This window comes from Heptranchias perlo, chromosome 11 (assembly GCF_035084215.1).
Source record: "Heptranchias perlo isolate sHepPer1 chromosome 11, sHepPer1.hap1, whole genome shotgun sequence".
NCBI classification, from domain to species: domain Eukaryota; kingdom Metazoa; phylum Chordata; class Chondrichthyes; order Hexanchiformes; family Hexanchidae; genus Heptranchias; species Heptranchias perlo.
In genome coordinates, this window is record NC_090335.1 from 73,411,808 (window position 1) to 73,435,901 (window position 24,094).

Genomic DNA, 24,094 nt, shown 5'->3' on the forward strand with positions numbered 1-24,094 from the left:
AATTTGTCTCCCTGGAGGGGGCTGCAGGACATTCTGGAGGGGGAGGGTGAACAGCCAGTTGTCGTGGTGCATATAGGCACCAACGATATAGGTAAAAAACAGGATGAGGTCCAACAAGCTGAATTTAGGGAGTTAGGAGTTAAACTAAAGAGTAGGACCTCGAAGGTAGTAATCTCAGGATTGCTACCAGTGCCACAGGCTAGTCAGAGTAGGAATGACAGGATAGCTAGGATGAATACGTGGCTTGAGAAATGGTGCAAGAGGGAGGGATTCAAATTCCTGGGACATTGGAACCGGTTCTGGGGGAGGTGGGACCAGTACAAATTGGACGGTCTGCATCTGGGCAGGACTGGAACCAATGTCCGAGGGGGAGTGTTTGCTAGTGCTGTTGGGGAGGGTTTAAACTAATGTGGCAGGGGGATGGGAACCGATGCAGGAAGTCAGTGGGAAGTAAAGTGGTGACAGAAACAAAAGGCAGTAAGGGAGAGTGTACAGAACATGACCGGACAGATGGTCTGAGAAAGCAGGGCAAAGACCAAGGGAAGTCCAGATTAAACTGCATTTATTTCAATGCAAGAAGTCTGATGGGCAAGGCAGATGAACTCAGGGCATGGATGGGTACATGGGACTGGGATGTTATAGCTATTACTGAAACATGGCTAAGGGAGGGGCCGGACTGGCAGCTCAATGTTCCAGGGTACAGATGCTATAGGAAAGATAGAGCAGGAGGTAAGAGAGGAGGGGGAGTTGCGTTCTTGATTAGGGAGAACATCACGGCAGTAGTGAGAGGGGATATATCCAAGGGTTCGCCCACTGAGTCTATATGGGTAGAACTGAAGAATAAGAAGGGAGAGATCACTTTGATAGGATTGTACTACAGACCCCCAAATAGTCAACGGGAAATTGAGGAGCAAATATGTAAGGAAATTACAGACAGCTGCAAGAAAAATAGGGTGGTAATAGTAGGGGACTTTAACTTTCCCAACATTGACTGGGACAGCCATAGCATTAGGGGCTTGGATGGAGAGAAATTTGTTGAGTATATTCAGGAGGAATTTCTCATTCAGTATGTGGATGGCCCGACTAGAGAGGGGGCAAAACTTGACCTCCTCTTGGGAAATAAGGAAGGGCAGGTGACAGAAGTGTTAGTGAGGGATCACTTTGGGACCAGTGATCATAATTCCATTAGTTTTAAGATAGCTATGGAGAAGGATAGGTCTGGCCCAAAAGTTAAAATTCTAAATTGGGGAAAGGCCAATTTTGATGGTATTAGACAGGAACTTTCAGAAGTTGATTGGGAGAGTCTGTTGGCAGGCAAAGGGATGTCTGGTAAGTGGGAGGCTTTCAAAAGTGTGTTAACCAGGGTTCAGGGCAAGCACATTCCTTATAAAGTGAAGGGCAAGGCTGGTAGAAGTAGGGAACCTTGGATGACTCGGGAGATTGAGGCCCTAGTCAAAAAGAAGAAGGAGGCATATGACATGCATAGGCAGCTGGGATCAAGTGGATCCCTTGAAGAGTATAGAGATTGCCGGAGCAGAGTTAAGAGAGAAATCAGGAGGGCAAAAAGGGGACATGAGATTGCTTTGGCAGATAAGGCAAAGGAGAATCCAAAGAGCTTCTACAAATACATAAAGGGCAAAAGAGTAACTAGGGAGAGAGTAGGGCCTCTTAAGGATCAACAAGGTCATCTATGTGCAGAACCACAAGAGATGGGTGAGATCCTAAATGAATATTTCACATCGGTATTTACAGTTGAGAAAGGCATGGATGTTAGGGAACTTGGGGAAATAAATAGTGATGTCTTGAGGAGTGTACATATTACAGAGAGGGAGGTGCTGGAAGTCTTAACGCGCATCAAGGTAGATAAATCTCCGGGACCTGATTAAATGTATCCCAGGACGTTATGGGATGTTAGGGAGGAAATTGCGGGTCCCCTAGCAGAGATATTTGAATCATCCACTGCTACAGGTGAGGTGCCTGAAGATTGGAGGGTAGCAAATGTTGTGCCTTTGTTTAAGAAGGGCGGCAGGGAAAAGCCTGGGAACTACAGGCCGGTGAGCCGGACATCTGTAGTGGGTAAGTTGTTAGAGGGTATTCTGAGAGACAGGATCTACAGGCATTTGGAGAGGCAGGGACTGATTAGGAACAGTCAGCATGGTTTTGTGGGTGGAAAATCATGTCTCACGAATTTGATTAAGTTTTTTGAAGAGGTAACCAAGAAGATAGATGAGGGCTGTGCAGTAGACGTGGTCTACATGGACTTTAGCAAAGCCTTTGACAAGGTACCGCATGGGAGGTTGTTACATAAGGTTAAATCTCACGGGATCCAAGGTGAGGTAGCCAATTGGATACAAAATTGGATTGACGACAGAAGACAGAGGGTGGTTGTAGAGGGTTGTTTTTCAAACTGGAGGCCTGTGACCAGCGGTGTGCCTCAGGAATCGGTGCTGGGTCCACTGTTATTTGTTATTTATATTAATGATTTGGATGAGAATTTAGGAGGCATGGTTAGTAAGTTTGCAGATGACACCAAGATTGGTGGCATTGTGGACAGTGAAGAAGGTTATCTAGGATTGCAACGGGATCTTGATAAATTGGGCCAGTGGGCCGATGAATGGCAGATGGAGTTTAATTTAGATAAATGTGAGGTGATGCATTTTGGTAGATCGAATCCGTCCAGGACCTACTCCGTTACTGGTAGGGCGTTGGGGAGAGTTATAGAACAAAGAGATCTCGGAGTACAGGTTCATAGCTCCTTGAAAGTGGAGTCACAGGTGGATAGGGTGGTGAAGAAGGCATTCAGCATGCTTGGTTTCATTGGTCAGAACATTGAATACAGGAGTTGGGATGTCTTGTTGAAGTTGTACAAGACATTAGTAAGGCCACACTTGGAATACTGTGTGCAGTTCTGGTCACCCTATTATAGAAAGGATATTATTAAACAAGAAAGAGTGCAGAAAAGATTTACTAGGATGCTACCGGGACTTGATGGTTTGACTTATAGGGAGAGGTTGGATAGACTGGGACTTTTTTCCCTGGAGAGTAGGAGGTTTAGGGGTGATCTTATAGAAGTCTATAAAATAATGAGGGGCATAGATAAGGTAGATAGTCAAAATCTTTTCCCAAAGGTAGGGGAGTCTATAACGAGGGGGCATAGATTTAAGGTGAGAGGGGAGAGATACAAAAGGGTCCAGAGGGGCAATTTTATCACTCAAAGGGTGGTGAGTGTCTGGAACGAGCTGCCAGAGGCAGTAGTAGAGGCGGGTACAATTTTGTCTTTTAAAAAGCATTTGGTCAGTTACATGGGTAAGATGGGTATAGAGGGATATGGGCCAATTGCAGGCAATTGGGACTAGCTTAGTGGTATAAACTGGGCGACATGGACATGTTGGGCCGAAGGGCCTGTTTCCATTTTGTAAACTTCTATGATTCTATGATTCTATGATTAAGAAATGTGAGGAGGAAAGCTGTAGACTGCAGGAAGATATCAATGGACTGGTCAGATGGGCAAAAAAAGTGGCAAATGGAGTTCAATCTGGGGAAGTGTGAGGTAATGCATTTGGGGAGGGCAAACAAGGCAAGGGAGTACACAATAAATGGGAGGATACTGAGCGGTGTCGAGGAAGTGAGGGACCTCTGAAGGTAGCAGTACAGGTAGATAAGGTGGTTAATAAGGCAAATGGAATGCTTTCCTTTATTAGCTGAGGCATAGCATATAAGAGCAGGGATGTTATGCTGGAACTGTATAAAACAATAGTTAGGCCACAGCTTGAGTACTGCGCACAGTTCTGGTCACCACATTACAGGAAGGATGTAATTGCACTGGAGAGGGTGCAGAGGAGATTTACGAGGATGTTGCCAGGACTGGAGAATTTTAGCTATGATGACAGATTGGATAGGCTGGAGTTGTTTTCTTTGGAACAGAGGAGGCTGAGGGGAGATTTAATTGAGGTGTACAAAATTATGAGGGGCCTAGATAGAGTGGATAGGAAGGACCCATTTCCCTTAGCGGAGGGGTCAATAACCAGGGGACATAGATTTAAAGTGATTGGTGGAAGGATTAGAGCAGAAATGAGGTAAAGTCTTTTCACCCAGAGGGTGGTGGGGGTCTGGAACTCACTGCCTGAGAGGGTGGTAGAGGCAGAAACCCTCAACTCATTTTAAAAATACCTGGATGTGCACCCGAAGAGCTGTGACCTGCAGGACTACGGACCAAATGTGGGAAAGTGGGATTAGGCTGGGCGGCTCGTTTCTCAGCCAGCGCGGACACGTTGGGCCAAATGGCCTCCTCCTGTGCCGTAAATTTTCTATAATTCTATGATTCTATATCCAAAGAAAACAAGCCGAACTTCCTTAAACTTTTCTTCTGAAGCAACATCGGGTGATGTGACTGGACTTTTTTTTTTATTCGTTCACGGGATGTGGGCGTCACTGGCGAGGCCGGCATTTATTGCCCATCCCTAATTGCCCTTGAGAAGGTGATGGGCCGCCTTCTTGAACCGCTGCAGTCCGTGTGGTGAAGGTTCTCCCACAGTGCTGTTAGGAAGGGAGTTCCAGGATTTTGGACTGATTCGTGTACTGAACAGGACACCTCAAGCACAGTTTAAATTGCCTTTAACAACAGGTGATAGAAATGGCTCAGCATATCGTGGGATCTGAGGCACTCATGTAATCTCTTCTGTCCAGCCTCAGGCTGGTGTCTGAGGCCAATTCTGTGCTTGTAATTCTTGAAGCTTTTCTGACTAGATTCCTCTAATATGTTGAATCTTTATAAAACATTGGTTCGGCCACAACCGGAGTATCGTGTCCAGTTCAGGGCACCGCACTTTAGGAAGGATGTGAAGGCCTGAGAGAGGGTGCAGAGGATATTTACCAGAATGGTTCCAGGGATGAGGGACTTCAGTTACGTTGATAGACTGGAGAAGCTGGGGTTGTTCTCCTTACAGCAGAGAAGGTTGAGAGGAGATCTGATAGCAGTGTTCAAAATCATGAAGGGTTTAGATAAAGTAAACAAAGACAAACTGTTCCCATTGGCGGAAGGGTCGACAACCAGAGGACACAGATTTAAGCTGATTGGCAAAAGGAACAAAGGCGACATGAGGAAAAACTTTTTTACGCAGCGAGTAGTTATGATCTGGAATGCGCTGCCTGAAAGGGCGGCGGAAGCAGATTCAGTCATGGCTTTCAAAAAGGAATTGGATAAATATTTGAAGGGAAAACATTTTCAGGGTTTCCGGGGAAAGAGCAGGGGAATGAGCCTAACTGGATTGCTCTTACAAAGAGGCAGCACAGGCTCGATGGGCCAAATGGCCTCCTTCTGTACAGTAATGATTCTATGATTCTATGATTCCAATAGCAGACACAAGCACTCTCCCTCCTGCCCCTCATGTAATAACGTTTTATTTTTCTCCTCAGTTTGGTTCTCCTTCCAGCCCATATCTTCACCCCTCCTCCCTCCCCCAAACCAGGCATCTCTGCCCTTGAGCCAGGAGCAAGCAGTAAAAGTGCCTTGGCATAACTTCATCATTGATTGTCCCCTCCACAACAACAACAACAACTCACATTTATATGGCGTCTTTAACATAGTAAAATGTCCCAAGGCGCTTCACAGGTGCTTTATCAAACAAAATTTGACACCGCGCCACATAAAGTGATATTAGGACAAGCTTGGTCAAAGAGGCAGGTTTTAAGGAGCATCCTTAAGGAGGAGAGAGAGGCAGACAGGTTTAGGGAGGGAATTCCAGAGCTTAGGGCCGAGGCAGCTGAAGGTACGGCCGCCAATGGTGGAGGGATGAAAATCGGGGAGGGGCAAGAGGCCAGAATTGGAGCTGTTGCTGTATCTTCATACTCTTCCCTCGGAGAATAGTGTGAAGGAGCGGAAGGATTCGCGGGCTGATTATCAGTCTGCCAGGCCGCAACATGAATGCTGCTACGGCCATCTCCCAGAAGGTGCAGGGTTCGAACCTCGCTCCAGACAGTCCCGGTGGACGCAGGCCGGAGCTCCAGCTCTGAATACCGGATTGACATCCAGCAGGAGACTCGCGTCCGGTGGATGTGGGTGGCCCCTCCCTCATCGTATGGATTGTCGGTGCCCATAAAACCGTCCCGCCGTACAGGACGAACATACAGCGCCAGATCGGAGTGAATTGCTCCCTTTAATTCTGTGTGTGCTGTATATTCAAGTTAAATTATTACTCAGTGACCTGCCTGCAGCATGAATTTCCCGACAGAAAATCTAACGTTTAATTTTCTGCCAAGCAGAACTCAACAATTCCTCAGTGATGATATCTTTCCACCCTCCCCCAACCCCCCACGGTTATTTCATTACATCGAATTCGCAGCAGACTTTACAAAATAACAGGAAAAAAAAACCTCACTGAATTCTCCTGAGTTCATGTAACCAGCGATAAAGCAGCATTAGGTTCGCATTGTACAGATTCGTGCACTCGATGACCTGTCAGAAAGCTTTGATGAATTCCCCGGATACAAGCAGTCTGAATTACATTTGTTCACATGTGCTGGAAATGGTTCACCATGCAATGGAATCTCAAACATTCACACGACCTTTCACTCACCAGGCTCTTGAACCTTGTGACAAGGGCTGTCTGCATTATAACACTATTCTCCATACCGCACATAGATCGCGAGCTGATAAACCACTGGGAGCTCCGAGTCCTATATCACCTCTGGGGTTTAAGGGGGTCGCCGTATATATTAGTTAAGCGTGCGAGTGAATTGGATCGGACGTCGGACACTGGGTTTGAGGCTGTCCATTGTGTGACAGCAGAAATAAAGCCACCAGGTGGACAAAAAAAGTTTAGGAAACGCGATCAAAGCGCCAGTTCAAAAAAATAATAATTTGTCGTTCTTCCTCAAAGTCAAGGTGTTGGGAGAAGGGCTTGGAAGTACAGTAGTGCAGTAGTTTTAATTCTAGGAACATAGGAACAGGAGTAGGCCATTCAGCCCCTCGTGCCTGCTCCGCCATTTGATAAGATCATGGCTGATCTGTGATCTAACTCCATATACCTGCCTTTGGCCCATATCCCTCAATACCTTTGGTTGCCAAAAAGCTATCTATCTCAGATTTAAATTTAGCAATTGAGCTAGTATCAATTGCCGTTTGCAGAAGAGAGTTCCAAACTTCTACCACCCTTTGTGTGTAGAAATGTTTTCTAATCTCGCTCCTGAAAGGTCTGGCTCTAATTTTTAGACTGTGCTCCCGACTCCTAGAATCCCCAACCAGCGGAAATAGTTTCTCTCTATCCACCCTATCCGTTCCCCTTAATATCTTATAAACTTCGATCAGATCACCCCTTAACCTTCGAAACTCGAATCAAATGTCCCTGTTTGAGTGAGGGAGTGAACATAATAAGCGTGATTTTCAACATGGGCTGGGCAGTAACCGGGCAGAGTGAATCGCTCACCCGTTGATTTATACTGTAACAATAACCTGCATTTATATAGCGCCTTTAACGTAGTCAAACATCCCAAGATGCTTCATAGGAGTGATTATCAAGATAAAATTCGATGCCGAGCCACATAAGGAGATATTAGGACGTGCCCAAAAGCTGGGTCCAAGAGGTGGGTTTTAAGGGGCGTCTTAAAGGAGGAGAGAGAGGTGGAGGTTTTGGTGGGAATTCCAGAGCTTAGGGCCGAGACGGCTGAAAGCACGGCCGCCAATGGTGGGGCGAAGGGTGTGGGGGATGCGCAAGAGGCCAGAATTGGAGGAACGCAGAGTTCTCGGTGGTTTGTAGGGCTGGACGTGGTTACGGAGATAGGGAGGGGTGAGGTCGTGGAGGGATTTGAACACAAGGATGAGTATTTTAAATCTGAGGCATTGCTGGACCGGAAGCCAAAGTAGTTCAGCGAGCACAGGGGAACAAATATCGGACTGGTTCCTCAAAGGGCAGGTGATCCCATCCGCCACGATCCCATCAGGTAGCCTAGTTAAATATCACTCTTCATATTTTCCCTCCTCCATCTTTTCACAACCCAATAAAGGAAGAACTTGCATTTTTATAGCACCTTTCACGACCTCAGGACGTCCCAAAGCGCTTTCCATCAATGAATTATTTTTGAAGCTAGGTCACTGTTGTAATGTCGAAAATGCGACAGCCAATTTGCACACAGCAAGGTCCCACAAACAGCAATGAGTTAAATGACCAGATAATCTATTTTCATGCTTCTAAGAGGAGCACCCAAAACCTGTCAAAACTTATTAGATACTCTCAGATACTGATCAGGTACTAAGTGTTACAGAGGAATGTTACAGTACTTGCGTACAGAAGTGTTACAGTACTTGTGTACTGCTCAAAATATTTCATGCCTGCTGACTATGGAAAGTTAGATTTTCCAGCACAAGTCCTCGAAAAAGACTTAGGGTCTGGAGCACCAGGACACCCCCCCTGTAGGTGGGGGTGGAGCATCAGCAGTGGGTGGGCACAGTGCAAAGTCTTCACGCTGGCTAATCGTTCAGACAAAACTGCGTGTCATTTGATCCCGTCGATGCGCAGAGAGATTATAAAGTGTTTCGATCCTGAGGACGACCACAACGCCGCTGTTCGCAAATACGAGGGGCTGACAGACCTCGGGTTTGATTCCGGCAGCGAGACGCTTTTACAGTCAATCACTGAGCAGCAGAGATGTCGAGATAGACCGCACGACAAGTCACGCAGGCAATGAGCGTGGAAGCCTTGTATAGATAGTTTTGGTTGACTGGAGCACACTATCAGTGCATACTGCTTGACTGGGGAATTGATATTTGTGTCCTGATAATATGCTGTCCGGGAAAAATGAAAAAAGGATCATAATGAAATCATAATGAAATCAATCAACGACATCAATTTCTGCTGAAGGTCAATGGTGTTGAGGAGAGATGGAGAAGTCATTTTAAATGTGTCTCTATCCGAGCCCATTCCACACACTCTTCACAATATATTTCCACAGTCTATAAATCCTTCTATCTGTTTCACAAGTACATCCTGACGCCCTTCGTGAAACGCGTTATTGAAAGATCTCCATCGTAGTTGAAGCTGGACAATAAAGAGATACAATGATCCCACAGCAGAGGAGGGTAAGGGCGATCGAATAGGGATGTTGAGAATTCGGAAACAATTTTTTTGACTCAGCGAGTTGTTCTGATCTGGAACGCACTGCCGGAAAGGGCGGTGGAAGCAGATTCAATAACAACTTTCAAAAGGGAAATTGGACATACACTGAAAAGGGAAAAAAATTGCAGGGCTATGGGGAAAGAGCTGGAGAGTGGGACTAATTGGATAGCTCTTTCAAAGAGCCGGTATAGGCATGATTGGCCGCCTTTTGTGCTGTACGATTCTATGATTTGAGTGGCTAAATTGTCAAAGATTATTTCCATTGGTCGGTGAATCAATAACAAGAGGCCATAAATATAGGATTAATACAAAAAGCATTTTGGTCACCTCTCCTTCTTTGGCTTGGGTTCCATTTGTGTCTGATTCCGCTTCTGAGAAGCGCCTTTTCTGCATCGAAGGCCCGAGATAAATGCAAGTTATTGCTGTTAATGTTGCAAAGGAAAAAGAACTACATTTAGTAAAACTGAAAACAACTTCAGACACATCAGCTTAGTCTTTCCTTACAGTCTTCACCTTGCAGACTGACTGACTTTTTCCCTTCTTTGGGAGGGAGTAAGTACATGGCTTCCTGATTACACCGAATGGCAGGTTGAGATTGGAAGCTCAATGTGATAGGGAGGAGGGTTATGATGAGTCGACAAATCTGTGTCACCAAGGAGAGTGCAGTGATGGTCTCGCACTATATCAACAGGACCAAACTTTCATTGAAGTCTTTGATTTGGCCTTGAATATTTTGCGGTTGTTCATTAATTCGAGGTGGACACTAATATCTGGGGTTGGTCACTTGAAGAGGCGCTGAAAGCTGACACTCAAGGGAAAGGCAAAAAAACCTGGGACAAGAACAGCCCAATGCAGCAGGCCCGTTACCAACCTGGCTAAGACTAGCTAACTCCGCATAGACCCGAGATCGAAGTTGGAACCATGCTAATTTGTACGGCTCAGTAGCACACCAGTAACGTTCGAAACAAGTAGTGGTTCTTGTACCTAGTCAGCCATTTGAACTTTATATGGAGCATACTTGATGATGAGTTAATGGAAGAACTTGCATTTATAAAGCACCTTTCACATCCTCAGCTTGTGCCAAAGCAATTCACAGCCAACGAATTACTTTTGAAGTGGACTGACTGTTGCTTTGTAGGTTCAGTAGCTAATTGGCACACAGCAAGATCCCACACTAAGCAGCGAGATAAATGATGAAATAATCTATTTTTAGTGGTTTCTGTTGAGGGATAAGTGTTGGAGAAACCCTTCCTCTTATTTGAAAAGAGCCATGTGATCTTTTACATTCCCCCTAACAGAGGAAACAGGGCCTCAGTTCAACATCATATTCGAAAGATAGCATCTCCGGCCATGCAGCATTCACTGAATGTACCAGGCGAGAATATGTACTCAAGTGGGGCTGAAACTCACTACTTTCTGACTAGGGGCAAGAGTGCCACCAACAGAGCCAAGGCTGACAGCTCAATCGCTTCGCTGCTCCTGGATGAGGAGGAGAAAAGAAATTCCCCAACGCAGTGAACAAAAATAACATTGCTGGAAGTTGCTGTAAAATTTGCAGAGACTGAAAAAAAAATTAGCTGTTGATTTTCTTCATTCTGAGGAGATTTCTTATCATTGTTGCTGTCCGGTTATTGTGTGCTTGCTTTCTTTGCAGCCGTCCCCTCCCGTCCATATGGTTTGAGAGTCCTCGCTGTGTCCCAGACTATCGCCAGAATCTCCTTCACCAAACCTGATTCTCACGGAGGGGTTCCCATTCATCATTACCAAGTGGAGGTCAAAGAGGTGGATTCAGAAGATTGGAAAACCATGACTTCAAATGGAAGTCAAAGTAAGTGACAGAAGTAGAATGAGGAAGGTGTGAGACTAAAGTACGGAGTGGAGGATGGTGAGAGACTGATGGAAGGTGAGGAGGATGGTGAGGGATTGATGTACGGTGTGGAGGATGGTGAGAGATTGATGGAAGGTGAGGAGGATGGTGAGAGATTGATGTACGGTGTGGAGGATGGTGAGAGATTGATGGAAGGTGAGGAGGATGGTGAGAGATTGATGGAAGGTGAGGAGGATGGTGAGAGATTGATGTACGGTGTGGAGGATGGTGAGAGATTGATGTGCGGTGTGGAGGATGGTGAGAGATTGATGTACGGTGTGGGGGATGGTGAGAGATTGATGTACGGTGTGGAGGATGGTGAGAGATTGATGTACGGTGTGGAGGATGGTGAGAGATTGATGTACGGTGTGGAGGATGGTGAGAGATTGATGTACGGTGTGGGGGATGGTGAGAGATTGATGTACGGTGTGGGGGATGGTGAGAGATTGATGTACGATGTGGGGGATGGTGAGAGATTGATGGAAGGTGAGGAGGATGGTGAGAGATTGATGTACGATGTGGGGGATGGTGAGAGATTGATGTACGGTGTGGAGGATGGTGAGAGATTGATGGAAGGTGAGGAGGATGGTGAGAGATTGATGTACGATGTGGGGGATGGTGAGAGATTGATGAACGATGTGGGGGATGGTGAGAGATTGATGTAGGGTGTGGGGGATGGTGAGAGATTGATGTACGATGTGGGGGATGGTGTGAGATTGATGTACGATGTGGGGGATGGTGTGAGATTGATGTACGATGTGGGGGATGGTGTGAGATTGATGTAAGATGTGGGGGATGGTGTGAGATTGATGTACGATGTGAATGATGGTGAGAGATTGATGTACGGTGTGGAGGATGGTGAGAGATTGATGTACGATGTGGAGGATGGTGAGAGATTGATGTACGGTGTGGGGGATGGTGAGAGATTGATGTACGATATGGAGGATGGTGAGAGATTGATGGACGGTGTGAATGATGGTGTGAGATTGATGTACGGTGTGGGGGATGGTGAGAGATTGATGTACGGTGTGGAGGATGGTGAGAGATTGATGTACGATGTGGGGAATGGTGAGAGATTGATGTACGGTGTGGAGGATGGTGAGAGATTGATGTACGATGTGGAGGATGGTGAGAGATTGATGAACGATGTGGGGGATGGTGTGAGATTGATGTACGATGTGGGGGATGGTGTGAGATTGATGTACGATGTGGGGGATGGTGTGAGATTGATGTACGATGTGGAGGATGGTGTGAGATTGATGTACGGTGTGGAGAATGGTGAGAGATTGATGTACGGTGTGGAGGATGGTGAGAGATTGATGTACGGTGTGGAGGATGGTGAGAGATTGATGTACGGTGTGGGGGATGGTGAGAGATTGATGTACGGTGTGGAGGATGGTGAGAGATTGATGTACGGTGTGGGGGATGGTGTGACATTGATGTACGATGTAGAGGATGGTGAGAGATTGATGTACGGTGTGGAGGAGGGTAAGATATTGATGTACGATGTGGAGGATGGTGAGAGATTGATTTCGGTGTGCAGGATGGTGTGAGATTGATGTGCGGTGTGGAGGATGGTGAGAGATTGATGTACGGTGTGGAGGATGGTGAGAGATTGATGTACGTTGTGGAGGATGGTGAGAGATTGATGTACGGTGTGGGGGATGTAGAGAGATTGATGTACGGTGTGGAGGATGGTGAGAGATTGATGTACGATGTGGAGGATGGTGAGAGATTGATTTCGGTGTGCAGGATGGTGAGAGATTGATGTACGGTGTGGAGGATGGTGAGAGATTGATGTACGGTGTGGGGGATGGTGAGAGATTGATGTACGGTGTGGGGGATGGTGAGAGATCGATGTACGGTGTGGAGGATGGTGTGACATTGATGTACGATGTGGAGGATGGTGAGAGATTGATTTCGGTGTGCAGGATGGTGAGAGATTGATGTACGGTGTGGAGGATGGTGAGAGATTGATGTACGATGTGGAGGATGGTGAGAGATTGATGTACGATGTGGAGGATGGTGAGATGTTGATGTACGATGTGGAGGATGGTGAGAGATTGATGTACGGTGTGGAGGATGGTGAGAGATTGATGTACGGTGTGGAGGATGGTGTGAGATTGATTTCGGTGTGGAGGATGGTGAGAGATTGATGTACGGTGTGGAGGATGGTGAGAGATTGATGTACGGTGTGGAGGATGGTGAGAGATTGATGTACGGTGTGGAGGATGGTGTGAGATTGATTTCGGTGTGGAGGATGGTGAGAGATTGATGTACGATGTGGGGGATGGTGTGAGATTGATGTACGGTGTGGAGGATGGTGAGAGATTGATGTACGATGTGGGGGATGGTGTGAGATTGATGTACGATGTGGGGGATGGTGTGAGATTGATGTACGGTGTGGGGGATGGTGTGAGATTGATTTCGGTGTGGAGGATGGTGAGAGATTGATGTACGATGTGGAGGATGGTGAGAGATTGATGTACGATGTGGGGGATGGTGTGAGATTGATGTACGATGTGGAGGATGGTGAGAGATTGATGTACGGTGTGGAGGATGGTGTGAGATTGATGTACGATGTGGAGGATGGTGAGAGATTGATGTACGATGTGGAGGATGGTGAGAGATTGATGTACGGTGTGGAGGATGGTGAGAGATTGATGTACGATGTGGAGGATGGTGAGAGATTGATGTACGGTGTGGAGGATGGTGAGAGATTGATGTACGGTGTGGAGGATGGTCTGAGATTGATGTACGGTGTGGAGGATGGTGTGAGATTGATGTACGGTGTGGAGGATGGTGAGAGATTGATGTACGGTGTGGAGGATGGTGTGAGATTGATGTACGATGTGGAGGATGGTGAGAGATTGATGTACGGTGTGGAGGATGGTGAGAGATTGATGTACGATGTGGGGGATGGTGTGAAATTGATGTACGGTGTGGAGGATGGTGAGAGATTGATGTACGGTGTGGAGGATGGTGTGAGATTGATGTACGATGTGGAGGATGGTGAGAGATTGATGTACGATGTGGGGGATGGTGTGAGATTGATGTACGATGTGGAGGATGGTGAGAGATTGATGTACGGTGTGGAGGATGGTGTGAGATTGATGTACGATGTGGAGGATGGTGAGAGATTGATGTACGGTGTGGAGGATGGTGAGAGATTGATGTACGATGTGGGGGATGGTGTGAGATTGATGTACGGTGTGGAGGATGGTGAGAGATTGATGTACGGTGTGGGGGATGGTGAGAGATTGATGTGCGGTGTGAATGATGGTGAGAGATTGATGTACGGTGTGGAGGATGGTGAGAGATTGATGTACGTTGTGGAGGATGGTGAGAGATTGATGTACGTTGTGGAGGATGGTGAGAGATTGATGTACGGTGTGGGGGATGGTGAGAGATTGATGTACGGTGTGGGGGATGGTGAGAGATTGATGTACGGTGTGGAGGAGGGTGAGAGATTGATGTACTGTGTGGAGGATGGTGAGATATTGATGTACGGTGTGGGGGATGGTGAAAGATTGATGTGCGGTGTGGAGGATGGTGAGAGATTGATGTACGGTGTGGAGGAGGGTAAGATATTGATGTACGGTGTGGGGGATGGTGAGAGATTGATGTACGGTGTGGAGGATGGTGAGAGATTGATGTACGATGTGGAGGATGGTGAGAGATTGATGTACGGTGTGGAGGATGGTGAGAGATTGATGTACGGTGTGGAGGATGGTGAAAGATTGATGTGCGGTGTGGAGGATGGTGAGAGATTGATGTACGGTGTGGAGGAGGGTAAGATATTGATGTACGGTGTGGAGGATGGTGAAAGATTGATGTACGGTGTGGAGGATGGTGAGAGATTGATGTACGGTGTGGAGGAGGGTAAGATATTGATGTACGGTGTGGAGGATGGTGAAAGATTGATGTACGGTGTGGAGGATGGTGAGAGATTGATGTACGGTGTGGAGGATGGTGAGAGATTGATGTACGGTGTGGAGGATGGTGAGAGATTGATGTACGGTGTGGAGGATGGTGAGAGATTGATGTACGGTGTGGAGGATGGTGAGAGATTGATGTACGGTGTGGAGGATGGTGAGAGATTGATGTACGGTGTGGAGGATGGTGTGAGATTGATGTCCGGTGTGGAGGATGGTGAGAGATTGATGTACGGTGTGGAGGATGGTGAGAGATTGATGTACGGTGTGGGGGATGGTGAGAGATTGATGTACGGTGTGGAGGATGGTGAGAGATTGATGTACGGTGTGGAGGATGGTGAGAGATTGATGTACGGTGTGGAGGATGGTGAGAGATTGATGTACGGTGTGGAGGATGGTGAAAGATTGATGTGCGGTGTGGAGGATGGTGAGAGATTGATGTACGGTGTGGGGGATGGTGAGAGATTGATGTACGGTGTGGAGGAGGGTAAGATATTGATGTACGGTGTGGAGGATGGTGAAAGATTGATGTACGGTGTGGAGGATGGTGAGAGATTGATGTACGGTGTGGAGGATGGTGAGAGATTGATGTACGGTGTGGGGGATGGTGAGAGATTGATGTACGGTGTGGAGGATGGTGAAAGATTGATGTGCGGTGTGGAGGATGGTGAGAGATTGATGTACGGTGTGGAGGAGGGTAAGATATTGATGTACGGTGTGGAGGATGGTGAAAGATTGATGTACGGTGTGGGGGATGGTGAGAGATTGATGTACGGTGTGGAGGATGGTGAGAGATTGATGTACGGTGTGGAGGATGGTGAGAGATTGATGTACGGTGTGGAGGATGGTGAGAGATTGATGTACGGTGTGGAGGATGGTGAAAGATTGATGTGCGGTGTGGAGGATGGTGAGAGATTGATGTACGGTGTGGAGGAGGGTGAGAGATTGATGTACGGTGTGGAGGATGGTGAAAGATTGATGTGCGGTGTGGAGGATGGTGAGAGATTGATGTACGGTGTGGAGGAGGGTAAGATATTGATGTACGATGTGGAGGATGGTGAGAGATTGATGTACGGTGTGGAGGATGGTGAGAGATTGATGTACGGTGTGGAGGATGGTGAGAGATTGATGTACGGTGTGGAGGATGGTGAAAGATTGATGTGCGGTGTGGAGGATGGTGAGAGATTGATGTACGGTGTGGAGGAGGGTAAGATATTGATGTACGGTGTGGAGGATGGTGAAAGATTGATGTGCGGTGTGGAGGATGGTGAGAGATTGATGTACGGTGTGGAGGATGGTGAGAGATTGATGTACGGTGTGGGGGATGGTGAGAGATTGATGAACGATGTGGAGGATGGTGAGAGATTGATTTCGGTGTAGAGGATGGTGAGAGATTGATGTGCGGTGTGGAGGATGGTGAGAGATTGATTCCGGTGTAGAGGATGGTGAGAGATTGATGTGCGGTGTGGAGGATGGTGAGAGATTGATTTCGGTGTAGAGGATGGTGAGAGATTGATGTACGGTGTGGGGGATGGTGAGAGATTGATGTACGGTGTGGAGGATGGTGAGAGATTGATGTACGGTGTGGGGGATGGTGAGAGATTGATGAACGATGTGGAGGATGGTGAGAGATTGATGTGCGGTGTGGAGGATGGTGAGAGATTGATGTACGGTGTGGAGGATGGTGAGAGATTGATGTACGGTGTGGGGGATGGTGAGAGATTGATGTACGGTGTGGAGGATGGTGAGAGATTGATGTACGGTGTGGAGGATGGTGAGAGATTGATGTACGGTGTGGAGGATGGTGAGAGATTGATGAACAATGTGGGGGATGGTGTGAGATTGATGTACGGTGTGGAGGATGGTGAGAGATTGATGTACGGTGTGGAGGATGGTGAGAGATTGATGTACGGTGTGGAGGATGGTGAGAGATTGATGTACGGTGTGGAGGATGGTGAGAGATTGATGTACGGTGTGGGGGATGGTGAGAGATTGATGTACGGTGTGGAGGATGGTGAGAGATTGATGTACGGTGTGGAGGATGGTGAGAGATTGATGTACGGTGTGGAGGATGGTGAGAGATTGATGTACGGTGTGGGGGATGGTGAGAGATTGATGTACGGTGTGGAGGATGGTGAGAGATTGATGTACGGTGTGGAGGATGGTGAGAGATTGATGTACGGTGTGGAGGATGGTGAGAGATTGATGTACGGTGTGGAGGAGGGTAAGATATTGATGTACGGTGTGGGGGATGGTGAGAGATTGATGTACGGTGTGGAGGATGGTGAGAGATTGATGTACGGTGTGGAGGATGGTGAAAGATTGATGTGCGGTGTGGAGGATGGTGAGAGATTGATGTGCGGTGTGGAGGATGGTGAGAGATTGATTTCGGTGTAGAGGATGGTGAGAGATTGATGTGCGGTGTGGAGGATGGTGAGAGATTGATTCCGGTGTAGAGGATGGTGAGAGATTGATGTACGGTGTGGAGGATGGTGAGAGATTGATGTTCGGTGTGGAGGATGGTGAGAGATTGATGTACGGTGTGGGGGATGGTGAGAGATTGATGTACGGTGTGGAGGTTGGTGAGAGATTGATGTGCGGTGTGGAGGATGGTGAGAGATTGATGTACGGTGTGGAGGATGGTGAGAGATTGATGTACGGTGTGGGGGATGGTGAGAGATTGATGTACGGTGTGGAGGATGGTGAGAGATTGATGTGCGGTGTGGAGGATGGTGAGAGATTGATGTACGGTGTGGAGGATGGTGAGAGATTGATGTACGGTGTGGAGGATGGTGAGAGATTGATGTACGGTGTGGGGGATGGTGAGAGATTGATGTACGGTGTGGAGGATGGTGAGAGATTGATGTACGGTGTGGAGGATGGTGAGAGATTGATGTACGGTGTGGAGGAGGGTAAGATATTGATGTACGGTGTGGGGGATGGTGAGAGATTGATGAACGATGTGGAGGATGGTGAGAGATTGATGTACGGTGTGGAGGAGGGTAAGATATTGATGTACGGTGTGGAGGATGGTGAAAGATTGATGTGCGGTGTGGAGGATGGTGAGAGATTGATGTACGGTGTGGAGGATGGTGAGAGATTGATGTACGGTGTGGGGGATGGTGATTGATTGATGTGCGGTGTGGAGGATGGTGAGAGATTGATTCCGGTGTAGAGGATGGTGAGAGATTGATGTGCGGTGTGGAGGATGGTGAGAGATTGATTCCGGTGTTGAGGATGGTGAGAGATTGATGTGCGGTGTGGAGGATGGTGAGAGATTGATTTCGGTGTAGAGGATGGTGAGAGATTGATGTGCGGTGTGGAGGATGGTGAGAGATTGATTTCGGTGTAGAGGATGGTGAGAGATTGATGTGCGGTGTGGAGGATGGTGAGAGATTGATTCCGGTGTAGAGGATGGTGAGAGATTGATGTGCGGTGTGGAGGATGGTGAGAGATTGATTTCGGTGTAGAGGATGGTGAGAGATTGATGTGCGGTGTGGAGGATGGTGAGAGATTGATTCCGGTGTAGAGGATGGTGAGAGATTGATGTACGGTGTGGGGAATGGTGAGAGATTGATGTACGGTGTGGAGGATGGTGAGAGATTGATGTACGGTGTGGAGGATGGTGAGAGATTGATGTACGGTGTGGAGGATGGTGAGAGATTGATGTACGGTGTGGGGGATGGTGAGAGATTGATGTACGGTGTGGGGGATGGTGAGAGATTGATGTACGGTGTGGGGGATGGTGAGAGATTGATGTACGGTGTGGGGGATGGTGAGAGATTGATGTACGGTGTGGAGGATGGTGAGAGATTGATGTACGGTGTGGGGGATGGTGAGAGATTGATGTACGGTGTGGAGGATGGTGAGAGATTGATGTACGATGTGGGGGATGGTGTGAGATTGATGTACGGTGTGGGGGATGGTGAGAGATTGATGTACGGTGTGGAGGATGGTGAGAGATTGATGTACGATGTGGAGGATGGTGAGAGATTGATGTACGATGTGGGGGATGGTGTGAGATTGATGTACGATGTGGAGGATGGTGAGAGATTGATGTACGGTGTGGAGGATGGTGAGAGATTGATGTACGGTGTGGAGGATGGTGAGAGATTGATGTACGGTGTGGAGGATGGTGAGAGATTGATGTACGGTGTGGAGGATGGTGAGAGATTGATGTACGGTGTGGAGGAGGGTAAGATATTGATGTACGGTGTGGGGGATGGTGAGAGATTGATGTACGGTGTGGAGGATGGTGAGAGATTGATGTACGGTGTGGAGGATGGTGAAAGATTGATGTGCGGTGTGGAGGATGGTGAGAGATTGATGTGCGGTGTGGAGGATGGTGAGAGATTGATTTCGGTGTAGAGGATGGTGAGAGATTGATGTGCGGTGTTGAGGATGGTGAGAGATTGATTCCGGTGTAGAGGATGGTGAGAGATTGATGTACGGTGTGGAGGATGGTGAGAGATTGATGTTCGGTGTGGAGGATGGTGAGAGATTGATGTACGGTGTGGGGGATGGTGAGAGATTGATGTACGGTGTGGAGGTTGGTGAGAGATTGATGTGCAGTGTGGAGGATGGTGAGAGATTGATGTACGGTGTGGAGGATGGTGAGAGATTGATGTACGGTGTGGGGGATGGTGAGAGATTGATGTACGGTGTGGAGGATGGTGAGAGATTGATGTGCGGTGTGGAGGATGGTGAGAGATTGATGTACGGTGTGGAGGATGGTGAGAGATTGATGTACGGTGTGGAGGATGGTGAGAGATTGATGTACGGTGTGGGGGATGGTGAGAGATTGATGTACGGTGTGGAGGATGGTGAGAGATTGATGTACGGTGTGGAGGATGGTGAGAGATTGATGTACGGTGTGGAGGAGGGTAAGATATTGATGTACGGTGTGGGGGATGGTGAGAGATTGATGAACGATGTGGAGGATGGTGAGAGATTGATGTACGGTGTGGAGGAGGGTAAGATATTGATGTACGGTGTGGAGGATGGTGAAAGATTGATGTGCGGTGTGGAGGATGGTGAGAGATTGATGTACGGTGTGGAGGATGTTGAGAGATTGATGTACGGTGTGGGGGATGGTGATTGATTGATGTGCGGTGTGGAGGATGGTGAGAGATTGATTCCGGTGTAGAGGATGGTGAGAGATTGATGTGCGGTGTGGAGGATGGTGAGAGATTGATTCCGGTGTAGAGGATGGTGAGAGATTGATGTGCGGTGTGGAGGATGGTGAGAGATTGATTTCGGTGTAGAGGATGGTGAGAGATTGATGTGCGGTGTGGAGGATGGTGAGAGATTGATTTCGGTGTAGAGGATGGTGAGAGATTGATGTGCGGTGTGGAGGATGGTGAGAGATTGATTCCGGTGTAGAGGATGGTGAGAGATTGATGTACGGTGTGGGGAATGGTGAGAGATTGATGTACGGTGTGGAGGATGGTGAGAGATTGATGTACGGTGTGGAGGATGGTGAGAGATTGATGTACGGTGTGGAGGATGGTGAGAGATTGATGTACGGTGTGGGGGATGGTGAGAGATTGATATACGGTGTGGGGGATGGTGAGAGATTGATGTACGGTGTGGGGGATGGTGAGAGATTGATGTACGGTGTGGGGGATGGTGAGAGATTGATGTACGGTGTGGAGGATGGTGAGAGATTGATGTACGGTGTGGGGGATGGTGAGAGATTGATGTACGGTGTGGAGGATGGTGAGAGATTGATGTACGGTGTGGAGGATGGTGAGAGATTGATGTACGGTGTGGAGGATGGTGAGAGATTGATTTCGGTGTAGAGGATGGTGAGAGATTGATGTGCGGTGTGGAGGATGGTGAGAGATTGATTCCGGTGTAGAGGATGGTGAGAGATTGATGTGCGGTGTGGAGGATGGTGAGAAATTGATGTACGGTGTGGAGGATGGTGAGAGATTGATGTACGGTGTGGAGGATGGTGTGAGATTGATGTCCGGTGTGGGGGATGGTGAAAGATTGATGTACGGTGTGGAGGATGGTGTGAGATTGATGTACGGTGTGGAGGATGGTGAGAGATTGATGTACGGTGTGGAGGATGGTGAGAGATTGATGTACGGTGTGGGGGATGGTGAGAGATTGATGTGCGGTGTGGAGGATGGTGAAAGATTGATGTGCGGTGTGGAGGATGGTGAAAGATTGATGTGCGGTGTGGAGGATGGTGAGAGATTGATGTTACGGTGTGGAGGATGGTGAGAGATTGATGTACGGTGTGGAGGATGGTGAGAGATTGATGTACGGTGTGGAGGATGGTGAGAGATTGATGTACGGTGTGGAGGATGGTGAGAGATTGATGTACGGTGTGGAGGAGGGTAAGATATTGATGTACGGTGTGGAGGATGGTGAAAGATTGATGTGCGGTGTGGAGGATGGTGAAAGATTGATGTGCGGTGTGGAGGATGGTGAAAGATTGATGTGCGGTGTGGAGGATGGTGAGAGATTGATGTTACGGTGTGGAGGATGGTGAGAGATTGATGTACGGTGTGGAGGATGGTGAGAGATTGATGTACGGTGTGGAGGATGGTGAGAGATTGATGTACGGTGTGGAGGATGGTGAGAGATTGATGTACGGTGTGGAGGAGGGTAAGATATTGATGTACGGTGTGGAGGATGGTGAAAGATTGATGTACGGTGTGGAGGATGGTGAGAGATTGATTCCGGTGTAGAGGATGGTGAGAGATTGATGTACGGTGTGGAGGATGGTGAGAGATTGATGTACGGTGTGGGGGATGGTGAGAGATTGATGTACGGTGTGGAGGATGGTGAGAGATTGATGTACGGTGTGGAGGATGGTGAAAGATTGATGTCCGGTGTGGAGGATGGTGTGAGATTGATGTACGGTGTGGAGGATGGTGAGAGATTGATGTACGGTGTGGAGGATGGTGAGAGATTGATGTACGGTGTGGGGGATGGTGAGAGATTGATGGACGATGTGGAGGATGGTGAGAGATTGATGAACGGTGTGGGGGATGGTGAGAGATTGATGTTACGGTGTGGAGGATGGTGAGAGATTGATGTACGGTGTGGGGGATGGTGAGAGATTGATGGACGATGTGGAGGATGGTGAGAGATTGATGTACGGTGTGGAGGATGGTGAGAGATTGATGTGCGGTGTGGAGGATGGTGAGAGATTGATGTACGGTGTGGAGGATGGTGAGAGATTGAGGTACGGTGTGGAGGATGGTGAGAGATTGATGTACGGTGTGGAGGATGGTGAGAGATTGATGTACGGTGTGGGGGATGGTGAGAGATTGATGTTACGGTGTGGAGGATGGTGAGAGATTGATGTACGGTGTGGAGGATGGTGAGAGATTGATGTACGGTGTGGAGGATGGTGTGAGATTGATGTACGGTGTGGAGGATGGTGAGAGATTGATGTACGGTGTGGAGGATGGTGAGAGATTGATGTACGGTGTGGGGGATGGTGAGAGATTGATGGACGATGTGGAGGATGGTGAGAGATTGATGTACGGTGTGGAGGATGGTGAGAGATTGATGTGCGGTGTGGAGGATGGTGAGAGATTGATGTGCGGTGTGGAGGATGGTGAGAGATTGATGTACGGTGTGGAGGATGGTGAGAGATTGATGTTCGGTGTGGAGGATGGTGAGAGATTGATGTGCGGTGTGGAGGATGGTGAGAGATTGATGTACGGTGTGGAGGATGGTGAGAGATTGATGTACGGTGTGGAGGATGGTGAGAGATTGATGTACGGTGTGGAGGAGGGTGAAAGATTGATGTACGGTGTGGAGGATGGTGTGAGATTGATGTACGGTGTGGAGGATGGTGAGAGATTGATGTACGGTGTGGAGGATGGTGAGAGATTGATGTACGGTGTGGAGGATGGTGTGAGATTGATGTACGGTGTGGAGGATGGTGAGAGATTGATGTACGGTGTGGAGGATGGTGAGAGATTGATGTACGGTGTGGAGGATGGTGAGAGATTGATGTACGGTGTGGAGGATGGTGAGAGATTGATGTACGGTGTGGAGGATGGTGAGAGATTGATGTGCGGTGTGGAGGAGGGTGAAAGATTGATGTACGGTGTGGAGGAGGGTGAAAGATTGATGTACGGTGTGGAGGATGGTGAGAGATTGATTCCGGTGTAGAGGATGGTGAGAGATTGATGTACGGTGTGGGGGATGGTGAGAGATTGATGTGCGGTGTGGAGGAGGGTGAAAGATTGATGTACGGTGTGGGGGATGGTGAGAGATTGATGTACGGTGTGGAGGATGGTGAGAGATTGATGTACGGTGTGGAGGATGGTGAGAGATTGATTCCGGTGTGGAGGATGGTGAGAGATTGATGTACGGTGTGGGGGATGGTGAGAGATTGATGTGCGGTGTGGAGGAGGGTGAAAGATTGATGTACGGTGTGGGGGATGGTGAGAGATTGATGTACGGTGTGGAGGATGGTGAGAGATTGATGTGCGGTGTGGAGGAGGGTGAAAGATTGATGAACGATGTGGAGGATGGTGAGAGATTGATGTACGGTGTGGGGGATGGTGAGAGATTGATGTGCGGTGTGGAGGATGGTGAGAGATTGATGTGCGGTGTGGAGGAGGGTGAAAGATTGATGAACGATGTGGAGGATGGTGAGAGATTGATGTACGGTGTGGGGGATGGTGGGAGATTGATGTACGGTGTGGGGGATGGTGAGAGATTGATGTACGGTGTGGAGGATGGTGAGAGATTGATGTGCGGTGTGGAGGATGGTGGGAGATTGATGTACGGTGTGGAGGATGGTGAGAGATTGATGTACGGTGTGGAGGATGGTGTGAGATTGATGTACGATGTGGAGGATGGTGAGAGATTGATGTGCGGTGTGGAGGATGGTGGGAGATTGATGTGCGGTGTGGAGGATGGTGGGAGATTGATGTACGGTGTGGAGGATGGTGGGAGATTAATGTACGGTGTGGAGGATGATGGGAGATTGATGTACGGTGTGGGGGATGGTGAGAGATTGATGTACGATGTGGAGGATGGTGAGAGATTGATGTACGGTGTGGAGGATGGTGGGAGATTAATGTACGGTGTGGAGGATGATGGGAGATTGATGTACGGTGTGGAGGATGGTGGGAGATTGATGTACGGTGTGGAGGATGATGGGAGATTGATGTACGGTGTGGAGGATGGTGAGAGATTGATGT

General features: G+C 48.1%; 1 protein-coding gene across 2 annotated transcripts in view; it reads left to right on the forward strand.

Annotated features, from left to right (window-relative positions):
- Positions 1–24,094, forward strand: part of LOC137327487 (neural cell adhesion molecule 2-like) — a 1,142,796-nt gene that overhangs the window by 881,547 nt on the left and 237,155 nt on the right. For both annotated transcript variants that reach the window (XM_067993365.1, XM_067993366.1), the window contains exon 12: positions 10,765–10,938. In XM_067993365.1, the coding sequence (XP_067849466.1) occupies positions 10,765–10,938 (174 nt within the window). The remainder of the gene's footprint in view (positions 1–10,764; positions 10,939–24,094) is intronic.